Source organism: Cottoperca gobio, chromosome 19 (assembly GCF_900634415.1).
Source record: "Cottoperca gobio chromosome 19, fCotGob3.1, whole genome shotgun sequence".
NCBI classification, from domain to species: Eukaryota; Metazoa; Chordata; class Actinopteri; order Perciformes; family Bovichtidae; genus Cottoperca; species Cottoperca gobio.
The window spans coordinates 4,236,411-4,251,501 of NC_041373.1; the positions used below are offsets into that span (position 1 = coordinate 4,236,411).

At 40.3% G+C, this 15,091-nt stretch overlaps 1 protein-coding gene across 2 annotated transcripts in view; it reads right to left on the reverse strand.

Moving 5' to 3' along the window:
• spag9b (sperm associated antigen 9b) overlaps window positions 1–15,042 on the reverse strand; it is a 36,309-nt gene extending 21,267 nt beyond the window's left edge. The window contains exons 1-4 of one of the 2 annotated variants that reach the window (XM_029455868.1): window positions 14,191–15,042; window positions 5,660–5,780; window positions 3,069–3,139; window positions 2,224–2,327 (exon numbers count right to left, since the gene is read on the reverse strand). In XM_029455868.1, coding sequence (XP_029311728.1) covers window positions 2,224–2,327; window positions 3,069–3,139; window positions 5,660–5,780; window positions 14,191–14,490 — 596 coding nt within the window. In that variant the 5' untranslated portion in view covers window positions 14,491–15,042. The remainder of the gene's footprint in view (window positions 1–2,223; window positions 2,328–3,068; window positions 3,140–5,659; window positions 5,781–14,190) is intronic. The other variant, XM_029455869.1, reaches the window with a different exon arrangement.
• Between the last annotated feature and the right edge of the window lie 49 nt (window positions 15,043–15,091).

Here is a 15,091-nt window from a genome sequence, read left to right on the forward strand (position 1 = left end):
GTACAGTGGTTAAAACAGTGGTAAAGAGTTGCCCTACCTTATCCTTGTATCGGGAGCAGACAAATACATAAAACAAGTCAAGTCTTGAAATCCAATTTCTATTGAGCTACACAAGGGGTGTCCAAACTTTTTTCACTGAGGGCCACATACAGAAAAATATATGAAGGGCTGGGCCCCTCACTCGAGGTGAGGTATATTGCCTTAAAAAAAATCTATTAAAAGTAGGTAGGTTATACTTGATAATTATGCTCAAGGGGGGGCTTTCAATTAATGAAGTTTCATTTAATTTGTTACAATAAGGGTGTGCAGCTCATTCTCAATACAGGAGCCTCAGATTGCTTCTTAGTCAGGATGGTGATCCTCTTCACAGCCTGTATAAGGGGGGGGGGGATATCTCAAGCTTGTTAAACAAATAAGTTATTGGGCTTGTTAACACATCAACTAACGTTAGTTAGAAAATGTTATCAACTTTAATTGACTGAATTTATTGAACAATGTACAATACATACTGTGTAATATATGTTTTAACTCTCCTATAATGGGAACAGCGTTGCACTCAGTGGGAGCAGTGATGCTGCACTTTGGACTGAAGGATGCTGCACTTTGGACTGAAGGATGCTGCAGGTCAGGAGTAAGTTTGGTGTTTGAGATGCTGTCGCTCATTTTGGTTCTCAACCTGCTTTTGTTAACAGAGAAAATGTTTGCTCACATATATGAGCCGACTCATCATTCTGTGTGTGTGGCGTCTCATCAGAGGAAACCTTTCCAAGCTCCGGTAGAAATCGGGGAGGGAGAAGCTGATGTTGATTCTTCAGGGAATTATCGTATATAATTATTATATATAAGTTCTAGTTGCAGACTCTCTTAAGCGTCTTCTGCATTAATCAGCTCGATTTCTTTCTCAATGATAGAAAACTCCTGGAAGTGCTGACTGAATTCTGTGATGAGATGTGATCACAGACACATATTTCCCCTTGTTATCAGAAAGGTTGGACTTTGGAAAAGCACATTTGATTTCGGACAGCGTGGGGAAGTGCACAACATTGAAGTTGCGTAGTTGTGTCTCAAAGAGACGGAGCTTTACACAGAATGCTTTCATGTTCAGTGTTGAGATGACCAGTAAGATCAACTAAACAGGTCTGCCAAACATGGAGGGTCTCTCAGCTCATGAAGAGCTCGCTCCTTCTCTTTCAAAAACAGGTCGGTTTCTGATCTCAGGGAATAAAACCGCTGCAGCACGGAGCCGAGACTCAGCCAGCGCACATCAGAACTGTGGAGTGCGTCCCCATATTCAGCATCGACATCAGACAGGAAAGCTTGAAATTCTCTGTGGTTACGTCCTCGCGCTCGACTTATGTTGTGCCCTTTAGACTCTTAAGACCAAGCAGCTCTTCCGTAACGCAAGAGTGATCATCAACTCCCTGCAGTAAAATGAACAGCTGTGCGGTGTCTGTCGCATCTGTGCTCTCATCACATGCAATCGAGTAAAAATCTAAAGCACAAGCTTCATCTGACACGTGATGTTTTAAGTTAGCTGACAAGTCAAAACTGTGTTTCTGTGTTACAACTAAGAAGTGCAAAACATTCAAGCACAAGTTTCTATCTGGGCCTTATTCCATTATACTTTTAGAATTTGCTGCAGGCCAATTAAAAATGGGCCACAGGCCACAGGCCGCAGGCCGCAGGTGGCCCGCGCGGGCCGTAGTTTGGACACCCCTGAGATACACAATCTAATAACAGGGTGAGTGGAATGGTGGGGAGATATTTACACTTTAAAATCAATGGCGTTTCATTCATTAAATAAAGTTTACCTGCAGTACGTGTCAATCTCTTAAAACAAAGCCAAATATCACTCAAATGCAAAATCAAGAAAGTCTTAAAGAACCTTCAAAATGTCCACTGGTTGATTTTTGGCACAAAAACTTGAGTCCGATATTGATTACATATTGCGTAATGTTTTATATATTGATCGAACAATCAATATTGAAAGTGTAGAAAAGTGCTTAGTGTCTGTAAAAGAAATGAGCAGTAACATTGATTGAACTGCAGTTGGGAAAAGATCCCCAGAGAACAAAGGTTTAGGACCAGAGCTTCTGCAATGTGGCCGACACCTTTCCATTTTAGGTCCAGTTTGTAGGACTGACAAAGGATGTAGGTTTCAGGTGAACACCGTTAAAAAAGGAACAAACACAGTATGTAATGAGACTGGAGTGGCCGTCTTACCGTGTTCTGGCTGATGTGCCTGTGCCTGCGTCTGAGGGCTCTGCTACTGTGACTGCATGTTGGTGTTTAGTTCGCTCCAGGTGCTCCATGTAGCTGTGGATCATCTGGAAGGTATACGGCACACAGAGAGTTGTGGAAATAACTCAAATTAAATGTTCTAGTGGATGTACAATCATTTTGCAATCCGGATGGGACAAATAGTGTTGCGTTTATTTAGTTGATGTTTATAAGTTTGATGTATTAAAATCCAAAGAGCCTGTACTTCTGAAGGGATTGAGGAAAGACGTGACTATGTTGCTACCAAACTACAGTACATTTGATTATAAATAGTCACTACAACTACTTGCATCTTTCACAGTCATGGTCCCTCACATATGAAGAATAGTGTGTCCAGACACAGCTGTGACAGTCAGACTCGTAATAAATAATGTAGACGGTCATCTTCTGTATTCAGCATTATTCAGTTAAGCAGTTGGCTGCTGAAGCCTGCGAGGTTTTGGAGCATCTGTTAGTGATGCATTATGTATTACAGAGCGAGGCAGACCAATGGCTCAGCAGAAACAGAATTCACGTTTAAATTGTCTTAAACTATCATCACTATCAGTACTGCGTATAATCATGAACTCATAGTAACACTCATATTTCTGCAGATATTGATGTGGATTAGGGTAAGGCGGTAACAAATGACTCATCAGTCAAGTCAAACATACGTCGTTTCCTTTTTATATGTTTTTGAAAAGCTCAAAAACAGTCACTGTAAGTAGGCATTACTGTGTAAGCACATGCACAGATGAACAACCTTGTGATGAACCACACACACACATCTTTATCCCAGAGCAACATACCTCAGTGTGTCTCTGATGAAGGGTATTATAATCCTTCTTGAGCTCTGCTTCTCTCTCGTCCAATCTGCTAACTGGATGAAAAATAAAAAATGACTCAAAGCACATATCATAAAACACGCTATAGGATTGCAGCAAGATTTACTGAAAACAAGGAACTTTGTCTCAAAACGGCAGAAGTTCTAGTTTAATTAATAATGTAATTTAAATTCTTTGACAAACATGGATCAAACTGTTTCACTGACAAATGTGTCCAGTAGCAAATCAAGTATACCTCACATCTTGTATCATTTAATTCTGTGGAACTGTATGTGGTGGTGGAGCAGTTGCTGCAATAACATCTCAGAGCCAGAGGAGGGCCACCATGCATCAACAAAGGCCTCCTAAACTGCACCAAGCAGAGCCTTGATAGGATTATTTCACCTTTCTGCATCTTAGACTCAGCTATACAACGTATTAAACAATCATCATACACACATATACATATATACACACACACACTTTTTATTTATTTTTTATTCACATTTGATATTTTCTTATTTTATTTGCCTCGCATCAAACAAAAGACAGAAATAACCAAACTCAAATAAGTAAAACCAAAATTCTTTCAAAATGGAAACGTTAAGGTTCCTGAGAACAATAACTTTAACTTCAAGTGTCGCAGGTTTTAAGGTAAACGGGTGCAAATAAATACCAGCCTGACTTGAGTCGGTGCAATATAAAAATAAAATCGCACAACTTTGTATTTTAGAGTAGAGTCTAAAAAGTTTAATTTTATTGGATGTGGTTTGTAATAATACAAGTCCAAGTAACCTCCACATTTCATGTTTATCATCTAACCAAAAGGGGGGGAAAGTTCTAAACAAGCCACACACCTATTCACAGAGCAACCAGCAGCCTCAGTCGTAATCCATTAGTGGCTTTAAGGTTACATCAGTTTGTAGTCAAAACAGCCCGACAGTCTTTGTGCATTTTCAGATGCCAGCCAAGCAAAATGCCCTCAAACAAAAAGGTGGACAGTGGCACTTAAAAGTCCCTTGCCAATCTGTAAAAGTAGCCATGCACCGAGCGTCTGCTGTGAGCTAATACAACTAATTCCCAGGACCTTTCACGCTTCATGATTTGCAGGCACAGGTCAGGAATAGACTTTTTCTCAGGTGTTTGACAAGACTCATGTACAGGCTTTAAAAAAACACCGACGTGATCAATGAAGGGCAACAGTTCAGCAAACAGCAGCTGCATAGAATGATGTAAACTGCGATTCATTGTGCTTAGGGTCTGGCTGATAGAGGAACTAGTGGTTAACGAGTGGAGCAGAAATAACCAGGTCAGATACAGAGGTGTGTAGAGGAAATGGAAGTGATCCTAAAAGGAAATCCCCACATGCAAAGCCTGACTATGTCCTGCTGAATGAACTGATAGTCATAAGTGTCCATGTAAAAAAAACGTCAAATACTTACAATAAATAAAAATTCTTTAAGGGATATTCATTTGAAGGTAAACAAGGGACCAACAGTCCACAAGACTTCAGTTTACTGTGATATATGACAAGCAGGAAACCCAAGAAGGAAACCTGAGAAAATGTTTCCGCTCTGGTCCCAAATTCCAGTCACTTGTGACACGCGCCCATCCCGGAGCGGTGTCATTCTACATCGTAAGCTACACAGTGAAGGCAAAATGACATTAAGAAAAATAAATTCATTTAAAAGTAATTATAGCAATAATAAACAGAAAATGAAGTTGGCAGTGTGTTTACATTCATCAGTGTCCTCGGGTTTATAGTGTTAGACTGTGTGTGTGAGTGTGTGTGCGTGTGTGTGTGTGTGTGCGTGCTCCACTGATGAGATCAAACCCAGATTAGTGATCTAAGTCACACTGCTGCCAATTCAGTTCAAAAACATGTTACAGACAAATGAAACTCATAAACAGAAAAGGGGAAGTGTTACATCGAAAGAAATAAAAAACTAATCTGCTGAGATCTCTCAACTTTCCCTCCGCATGAACGAGGCTTATTTTACGGTCCTGCGGTGAAACAAACAAGCAGTCATGCACACATCATGAGGGATTTATTTTGATGATGTGGTAAGACTAAAAACACCGTTGAGACTTAAGGAAGACTACACTGTATTCTATCTCAGAAAAAGACAGTGATCACTTAGTTTTTGCATTAATGTTTTAGGCATTTAGCAATTTGTATTATATACAAACAAAAAAAGTGATTTGAAAAGAAAATGACAAGCAGGTCAGAGCCGAAGCTCCTTAAAATCTTCCTGCACTCTAAACTGAACCTTTCTGAATATGTGTGGACTGTTGTATTACGGCTCATTTAGCGAGCATGGCAGTTGGAAGGCAAACACTCATCGTAGGGTACTAATGGCCTTTATTCTGTAGAGACATAGGAGTCCATCTGCCCTCTGGCACATCAGGCTAACAGACAGTCACAAGACCAGCAAACTGTCGATGCTGCTCACAGGGTATCTGGCTTGTGTGTGTGGTATGTTTGTGTGTGCGTGTGCGTGTGCGTGGTGTATGTGTATGTGTAAGACTTTCCAATAAAAGAGCCGGTACAGTAAAGCCTGTGTTTGTGAACTTACTTTGATCTGCATAGTTTTTAGTTTTTAGCTCTAGCTGGCGTGTGTGTGACTCCAACATCACCAGTCGACTCTGGAGATCCTTCTTCTCGCCATCCTGGGAGTCTTCCAAGGCAATGTACCTCTGCAGATAAAGACAGAGAATAGAGGGAATGAACAGAGCGTTTACTATAGTACTGATATTTGCATGAGTACTCTGAACTCCTAGTTAGGGACTGATGAGATGATTTGCAGCAACAGGAGAAAGAAATGTCAGTTCCTCTTAGCCAGTCTGACATGATCTGAGCTCTGAATGACCTCACAATCGATTACATCAAACCCTTTGAGTGTGCATTAAAAAGAGTCTGGGCTGAAATGGATATGTTATGTGTGATAAAGACCTGCTCATGCTAACAGTGTTGATACCAGTGGAAAATAGAGCAACAGTTGCAGTCTTCTGAAAGTCATCTCTCTGCACAACAGGTGCACAGCGCCAGCTTCCTCACCAAAACAAAAAAACTAACGGCTACAGCTACAGTCTTTGTGTGTGTGTGTGTGTGTGTGTGTGTGTCCAGACACACAGTTTCCTGGGCAAGTTAGTAACAGTCGATATCAATGCCAAGGTTGTTTCTCATTCTTCACAGCAGCCGTTACTAACCTCAGTCCTTCTCTCAGGGGAACACTATAATGGTTTTCATATCAGGAGAAACTGGATTAACTATCACACATCGTATTGGGTGCACTAAGACTAACATGCACAATAAATCATAATGATGATAAGAATAATATTCATAATCTGTTACTTTACTGATCCCAGAAATGGAAATGGTTTTCAGTAGTCAGAGACAGACGGGACACAGCTCCCCAACATGTCTCCAGCTTAAAACCTAAACATATTTCATTTAATGGTGGGTCAGACATTGCTCCCAAATGTACACACTGTTTGTGAATAGATTAGATTAAATTAAACTTTAATGAGCCGAGGATGAGAACAGTGGGTCTCTGAAGGGACAAATATCAAAATAAATTGAAGAAAAACTAGAACCAAGTTATTGCGGATAACCTGAAGACACTGACGAAGCACTAAAAATGAGAAAATAAGCAGTGTGTGAATTTGCACTTGCAGAAGAACTTACTGAGAGGAAAAATGTCATAACACAACATAGACCCAATGTAATATTAAAATAAAAGATTAAGATGAGAAGATATTTATCAGCAGGCTGTTTTGACGAGTAAATGTGAATAGATATAAAGTGCTGCATGGATGATTTTTGAACGCAAACCCGGAAGTTACCATCTGGTTGCCTTGACAAAAAGCCAATGGGTGTTTTCAAATGGATTTTGAATTATAGCAACAAATCAGCTATGAGGCAAACAAACATTTATGATGCTGGCACATTGTATTCAGCAAGATCATTTTTTAAGACACGTAAAAGCTTCAAAATTAACGAGTGGGGTATTTACTGACGTATTTTATGTCATAGAACAAAACGTTAAAATCTCTTAAGCTTGTGTTAACCACAGACATTCAGGCATCTAAATAAAAACAACATTTAAAAAAACCCTGTCGACTTTGAGAGGAGGGAACAGCAAGTAACTCATTTCCCGCCTTTTTTCCAGAAGCAATCTATAGCCTAGAATTCTAAAAATAATAATTGTGCTTTGCATCTTAGTTGGTTGGTTTGTTCCTGGATCCCAAATAATGATGACTCAGCTGATTGCGGCGTCAGGTGTTTGGTGAGACACGCCGGTAAACACGCAGTCTTGTGATGCGGGTGCTCACTGTGGATAAAGGCCCTGTAGTCGGGCCATAGGCAGGGAGTGGATGTCATCTGCAAGGAGATGAGGATCACCTGAGCTCCTGCTACAAACACCCTCTGTATACGCACAGCACATTAAGACTGGAGGTATTTAACAAAGATTAAATACCTCCAGTCTTCATGACCCTCTGTAAACACCAAGCCTGTTTTTTATTCTTTTTTAAACACAATTCAGTCATTGATGGGCTGAGAGGTTTTACTTTGCCTTTGGCTTCTAAAAGCTCTTTCTATGTAGAGTACTTTACCATTGATCATCTTTGAAAGTGAGGTCTAACAAATACAAAAATAAGCTAAATAGATTTTATGTAATTGTGAAATTTTTGTTACTTGTGCGCTTTTTTTCCTCATCCAAGAGGGGGTGAGGCGGTTATTTGGGGCTTGAGGGTCAGAGACTTACACAGGGCCCAGTGGGGTCTGGAAAGCCCAGGGAGCATCTTAAGTAGTGAAGTATTGGTAGTAATCCAGCAATTCCCATGTAAATCTACTAAGAGCATTAACATAGCAGTGGGCTAGACTAGACGGTTCGTGGTGGGGTGTACCCCATAATCTGCGTTTGCACATCTCTAACAAGACGACAAGCAAAACATTTACAGGCCTTCATTTCTGATCATTTCGAAACTGCCGAAAGGGAAAGGATTTGAAGAAAATACAGGATTCTCCTCATTTACACATACTTTCATACCGTATGGATGATACATGTTGACGATACCCTGCTATTGCATCAACAATTTAGAACAACTCCCAACATCTTCCTCTCTCACACTGCTGCTCATCATATGACCAAAGGAAGAAGGCTTGTGCATATGACAACGCTCAAGAGAATGAGTGTTCCAGCGTTTTAACGTGCACTCTTCCCCCTACGCTGCATGTATAATGCTCCCTTTGTCCCTGTGTGCCAACACACACTTACACACGCACACACACACACACACACACACACACACACACACACACACACACACACACACACTCACAAACACTTGTGGCTCCAGCACAAATGCGTGCACACCCACACAGACAGGGCTCCACTGTATTGGCACTCAATTAACAGAGTGAAATCAACTCCTTTTTAGTGTGTTGCTACTGGGACATTTGGGGGAAAAGGGGTATGTGATGGCGTTGGCCATCAGATGCAATGAACTGATCAAAGAACTACTGCAGTGTGTCTGGTAGGACCACTATATTATAATGACACAGGTAATAATATAATAATATGGATGTTACAAACCATGCAGCCATTTTTGGTCAGAAAGATATTGGGCCTGCAAATGAAAGCCGGCGACAATCAAGAGACTTAGAAGAAGTGTTTGGCTATATGCTGTGCATATTTTCCTGACACGCAGTTGCTGATACACTTACTGACTGTGGCAGTAGTTAAATAAAGACTAATTATAAAGTCGTGCTGGCAGCTTTGTGAGACTGCACTTCGGCACAACGTTGCTTTGAGCTAAATGCTAACATACCAACATGCTCACAATGCAGGTTGCTGTTGTCCTACACTGTTCGTAGTTATGCCTGTGAAAAAGTAATGCACTATAATTCGAATATAACCCTCGTAATGATTTTGTATGCAACCCACGTAATCGTGGGCCAGGACAGGTGAGGTGGTATAAAGAGCGACAAAGTCCATGTAGGAAGGAGGTCTCGGTGAGTCCAAAGACATAGGACTTACACTGTTCCTACATTCGTAGGAAAACTATACTTGTTGCAAGATATCATACGAACCGTTGTATGAGGATACTTTGCACAATTAACTTTAACTGTTTTACTTTGCTATTTTAATTAACTATGCTACTATCTCAGTTTAGCATGTTAACAAGGTAACATTAGCTTATTAGCACTAAGTAAAGCTGACAAGAGGAAGTAAGGGGATCACCAAAGTCAGCAGGATTCATCTTCTAGGGACCATAAATAACTATACAAAATTGCATTGCAATCTATCCAATAGCTATTGAGATATTTCTGTCAGGACCAAAACAATGGAGTGAGTGGCCATCAGACTTTGTCATCCCTAGAGTGGCGCTGCTAGCATTGCCTAAAAACTTCAGTCATGTTTCAGTCCTTGCTTGCTCTGTGTATTAAAAGATTCCATGTTAATGATTCATGACGATCAATCATCTGGCATTATATGAGAGTAGGCTGTGGTCTTATACAGGTCAGCAGACAACCCTGAGTGGACAAAACAACTGAGGGAAGTGCTGTTTTTCCCCAAGAATTTCCTGCCTTGCCTTTTCCTCTTCTCTGCTGAGTGTAAGGTAGGAAGTATTCCTCTGGGCTTGGAGCAGCGAAAGCAGGACTTGGCTCGTACAATGTGTTTGTTTGGCAGGATTAATGAGCCTCTTTGCTTCAAGAGTGACTTGTCACCCAAATGAGCAGCTTAGTAACGGAGTCTGTGCCTACTCATGTGCCTCCATTGAGTAGGTAGTTACTTTGGTGTTGGGGGACACTTTACATTTAAACAGTCCTGAGTTACTGAGGGATAATGAAATGATGGTTGTGTGTCTCTACGTGTAGGTGAGCACACAGGCGTCATGGATTTCTGCATCTGGCAATTGCTATTAAACTGGACTGTGGTGGACTGTTACTGGTGTACAGAAATAATAGAACATCTCCTGTCTTACTTCCTAGTTCTTACTATCAATGAAATCCAACACAAATACATACATTGCCATTTAGCTACTCTCTCGAAACAGTGATATAATTATTTTAATATGGCTTTTATATGTTATTTTTAGTAAACCACTAATATGTGGACGTTTTCTCTCGACAAATATCCTCCAGTGCACAATGTCAACTTTCTGGCTGAAGCTAAAGAGACTTTTTGCAGATAAACCCAGCGTTATGCACAAGCAACAGAAGCTACCTTGGATGAATGACACAATTAATTAGGTACTGCTCATTGTCTCTTCATTAATACAGAAAGTCAAACTTCAACATCACATGCAAGGAAAAAGTTACTGCTGTAGATGCAGCTATACTGATCAATCAATGATCTCTTAAGGGTTCAGCACAAAAACACCACAGCAAGGAGTGTTTAGCACCAAAGATGCATACAAGATGTATTACAGTGGCCTCCTGAGTAAGTCCTATGTCTTTGGACTCACTGAGACCTCCTTCCTACATGGACTTTGTCGCTGTTTATACAACGTCACCTGTCCTGTCTCACGATTGTGTGGGTTGCATACAAATTCATTACGAGGGTTATATTCCAATAATAGTTCATTACTTTTTCACAGATATAAGACTTTTCAACCAATCTTTATTTAAAGAAACTTATAATAAAAGACATGAATAAGAACTGCGCATTTTGTGGAGAGCTCAGAGAAATGCTGGTGTATTTGGCTCAGACACAAAATTGTGAAAATTGTGAATTAGTGCTGATCATACCGACCCTCAATTTACATTACTTTGGAATTATGTACTCAACAATTTGTGGTCTCAGTTTTACTTGATCCAATTCAATTGTTATTTTCACCAACTTCTATCATAAATCAAAATGTAGCCTACATGTATCGCTGAATGTACCAACACAATGCTGTTTAAAATATGCAATAAATATAAAATGTACAATAATGTATAATGTTTTCATTTAATAATTTAATCCCCCTACATATACATACTTAAGCTATGCAATTGTTGGTTACTTAGTTCTAATATTCGCTTCAATAAAGTTTTACTTCAATGAATTTAAAGAAATATCTAAATAAACGCAAACATTCCTCTTATCCTCAGCATCAAATGCGTGGTCAGATTTTGAAGCCTGTCTATTTATTCTTTGATCAGAAATGTTCCTAATCGTAATCAGTAAAATTGGGTAAAAACAATTTTTTTTCGTATCAGTTCAGTATTCTCCCCGTTTGGCAGGTCGGACCTCAGCGCTTCCTCTGGCCCAGGGACTCCCTTTCCCTGCGCAGAGGGACGGAGCCCCCAGCTCGACTGTCCTCACTGTGTCAGTGGTCTGCGGCGGTGTTGGCAACCCACCCGACCCAGTCTTTTTTACCACGTTCTGTGGGTGTGACTGGTTTTACTGTGTCATCACTATTCATACATATACAACCAATGTGTTCATGCCTTCATTTTTTACTAGAGCATACAAATGTTTAGAAGAGCACAAAGTTCTTCATGGATCTAGACTCTTCATTTTGCTTTCAGAGTGCGTCAGATTGATGCAATCAAATAAATAAAAAATTACAAAAGGTTCTTTCTAAATGCATGATTTCAAAAGTCAATGAGTAATCATGTTAAATAACTGTGATCTCAATATTGACCAAATTCATTGCGATTATGACTTTTGACATTTTCAGTACCAAAACATAAAAGCCACATTCTGAATTGTGATTGTTCATTCAAGTTCCTACAATGACATGTCCAGAAGCTGACCTCTCCTATAGAGAGGATGTAGAGTCAAAGGACGTGACCTACGTGCCAGCATAAGAGTATTAATAATCACACCCACATGAAAGGTAACAGGTTGCCTGGCTGAGGGAAGAGCTGGTTCTGAAGGGGAAGATGTATTTAACACACAGCAGCGAGAGGGAACAAGACAAATGTAGGCCCAAAACATACCAATGCAAAATCCCATGTGCACTGGTCTATCTCCAAGCTGCAGCAACATGTTACGACAGGACATACATTATTAACACACTGCTTTGTGACCTGTTGCACTTGTTATTCAACATTTAAGTGTTGAATGTCAACAACCCTGAAAATACTGAGGAGTGGCAAAAAGTGCACACACATGTACACAACATCGTACCGTTTCCTAATCGCAACTCACACAACAAAGTCATTATTTTTTGCATTATCGTCACATAAATCCGTCCCGCCCACAGTATTAATCATACGCTGAAAAGAACACATTTAAAAATAGTTAATTTCCCAATAAAGTGTGTTATTATTAAACCATTTATTCAAGAGTTTACATATTACATAATAATAAGTGTAAAATTCAAATTCAAAGTTCTCTCATTGACTTGTTTCAGATGCTAACATGGACTACAGCTGTAATGTAATGTAATGTTTGGCTATCTAGTCAGTGTGGTCTTCGTCTTCTCTTTGTTCATTAGCGAATTGCAAACCAACTTGAAAGGCGCATACCTTCACCTACTGTATCGGAGTGTGTAGAGGCTCGCTTGTTAGGCATGGATGTCTAAAGAGAACGTAGTTAAGTCAAGGAAAGCTGTTTGGCTTTTTATTATAGGCCAATAAGTTATCGACTACAATGTCATTATTGGAATAATGCATAATAATATAAACTTCCCATTTTCGGACAATAATTTATCAGCCCCCGATATATATCGTGCATCCCTAATATATACAGTTTCCAGTATAGAATAAGGGGTCAATTGACAGAATGATTCAGGTCCCTGTGTGTCACTGTGTTCTTACGAGGCATCGTTCTAGAGGTCTAGAGGACATTTTTAAACACTATTTTTTTTCATTTTAGTTTTGAGACTGTTCTGTTCTCTGGCATACCAGCCTTTGTATCATATATGTCTTGCAACCAATCTCATCCTCACCTGTATCAACCTAAATCACACATTGTTACATTGACAGGAGTTACCCTTTGGTACCCACTCATACCTAACAACAGGTAATGACAGCGGGAGGGAAAAGTGCACACACGTGTGTACAGGAGCAAAGCTGAGAGTTATGAGTGTGTGCTAATAGGCTGTGAAAGCAAAACACACAGCACTGTGACTGTCACCGCTTTCATGTCATCAGCGTGCCTGTTGCTACCATAGATTTAACTCAGGCTTAATGTCTGTGCATTCAAGATTTAACACTTGATGACCATTGTGGAATAGTAGCCGTTTATATAAGCATTACCAACACTTTCATACAGTGCAGTGCAGTAGAGCCAAACTAGGAATACCATCGACCTAACCAATAATGTTTAAAATGAGACACAGTGGGCTGGGGAAGCACATTAACAACTGTGAATGTGTCACTGTCCAACATTAGACTGCACTGTAGTGGTGAAGTAATGAAGAGCATGGCAATAGATGTGTAATTAGGTTGAATCAAATGAGAGGGCAGTGAGACTGCATTAAGTCATGAAGCCGAGTGTGACCACCGAGGATCACATTTATATGTATGTGAGAGTAAAACCGCACAAACAAATGACTGATTGGTTTGCATATATCTGACTGAAAATTAATGTAGAGGTTTTCAATCTTGTGCGCATTCACTGCAACTGTGAGTCCCAAGGGTGACATGGTATCCATAGTGGCATCATCGTGCAGCCAAAGTGCAGTGTGTGCTTCAAATATTTGCAATCGTTTAAATTGTCAGATCTGTCTCCGGTACAGGGCGGTCTTTTTAACCTCTTTCTGAAACTCAAGAGACTCGCCATTCAGGAAATGCATCCACACCGTCAAGCTGTGATTTGTATTTATTTTTTAATAAACAAGATTTTATATTGCTGCGCAAAAATGACAGATCGTGGACCTGGAAAGTATCAACAACCACTTTAGAAAGTGTAATTCTCCTTAAAAAATGTAGTTTCTGTGAGTCTGTAAGTATGCCAAATTAAATAATAGTTTATATGTGTAATAAGGAGTGCTAATTCGTGATACATGTAATATGATATGTAGTTGATAAGCACATCAACTGTGAATTGCCAGATTTGGGAATTGGGTCTGGGATAAACTCTTTTATCAAAGTACATAAAACAAGCCTCTAATCTATAATCCGGGTTTTCAATTAGTTTGGCAGTGATGTGGTGAAACCCACCTCCTCTGTGTGTTTCCTCAGCGCCTTCTCTCGCTCATACTGGGTGACGAGTTGCTCGTTGTCTTCCTTCAGCAGCTCCAGCTCCACTTCGTGCTCCTGGTTGACAGCGAACACGGAGTCCAAGTTCTCCAGGACGGCAACAACCAGCGGCATCAGCTCCTTCACTACGTCCTCACCGTATCTTTCGATTAGCCGTTCAAACTCACGATATATTGAACCGGCCAGACCTGAGACCCGCTCGGACATCATGGTAGAGTTGCCCGAGTCGTCCTGATACAGGACTACGTCGTCCAGCTCCATTTTCTTGCCTCCGCTTGCACTTCTTTCCCAGCTAACGTTAATGAGCTAGCCGCAAGCTTCAGCTGGCCAGAGGCTGTCCGCCTTGCTACTTTCAGCGCAACAAAACGGTGTTACTAAAACATAGCTCAAGTGATGTGTACTGTACAGAAGAGACACTGTACTTTATAAACAAAGTCTGTATTCCTTAGTCGTGTGGACGGCTGACTTTAAGAGCTTGCTAGCCTTGAAGCTAGCAGTACTGAAAAGTCTTTACTTGGCTCCTGATTAGTTTCCCTGTCCAACAGATGAGCGCCTACTGCTGCATTCAAGTGCAATCGGAAAGATTGAGATGGACGCAGTAAAACGACATAGCAAAGTAATAAATACTGCTCAAACAACGTCGGTTTGTAGTTTCTCAGGATTTACCGGATATACAGAATATCAGATTCGTAATTATGCAAAAGGCCAAAGCCAAAGGTGCACCTATAAAAGCACTACAAAGTCGTAAAAATGGTGAATGGCTAGTGATACACCGTAGCGAATGAGTGGCAAGACAATGATGAACACTATCAGCTCATAAATTCATATTGTTAAAGCTAAAATAATAATTTCATGTGACCTG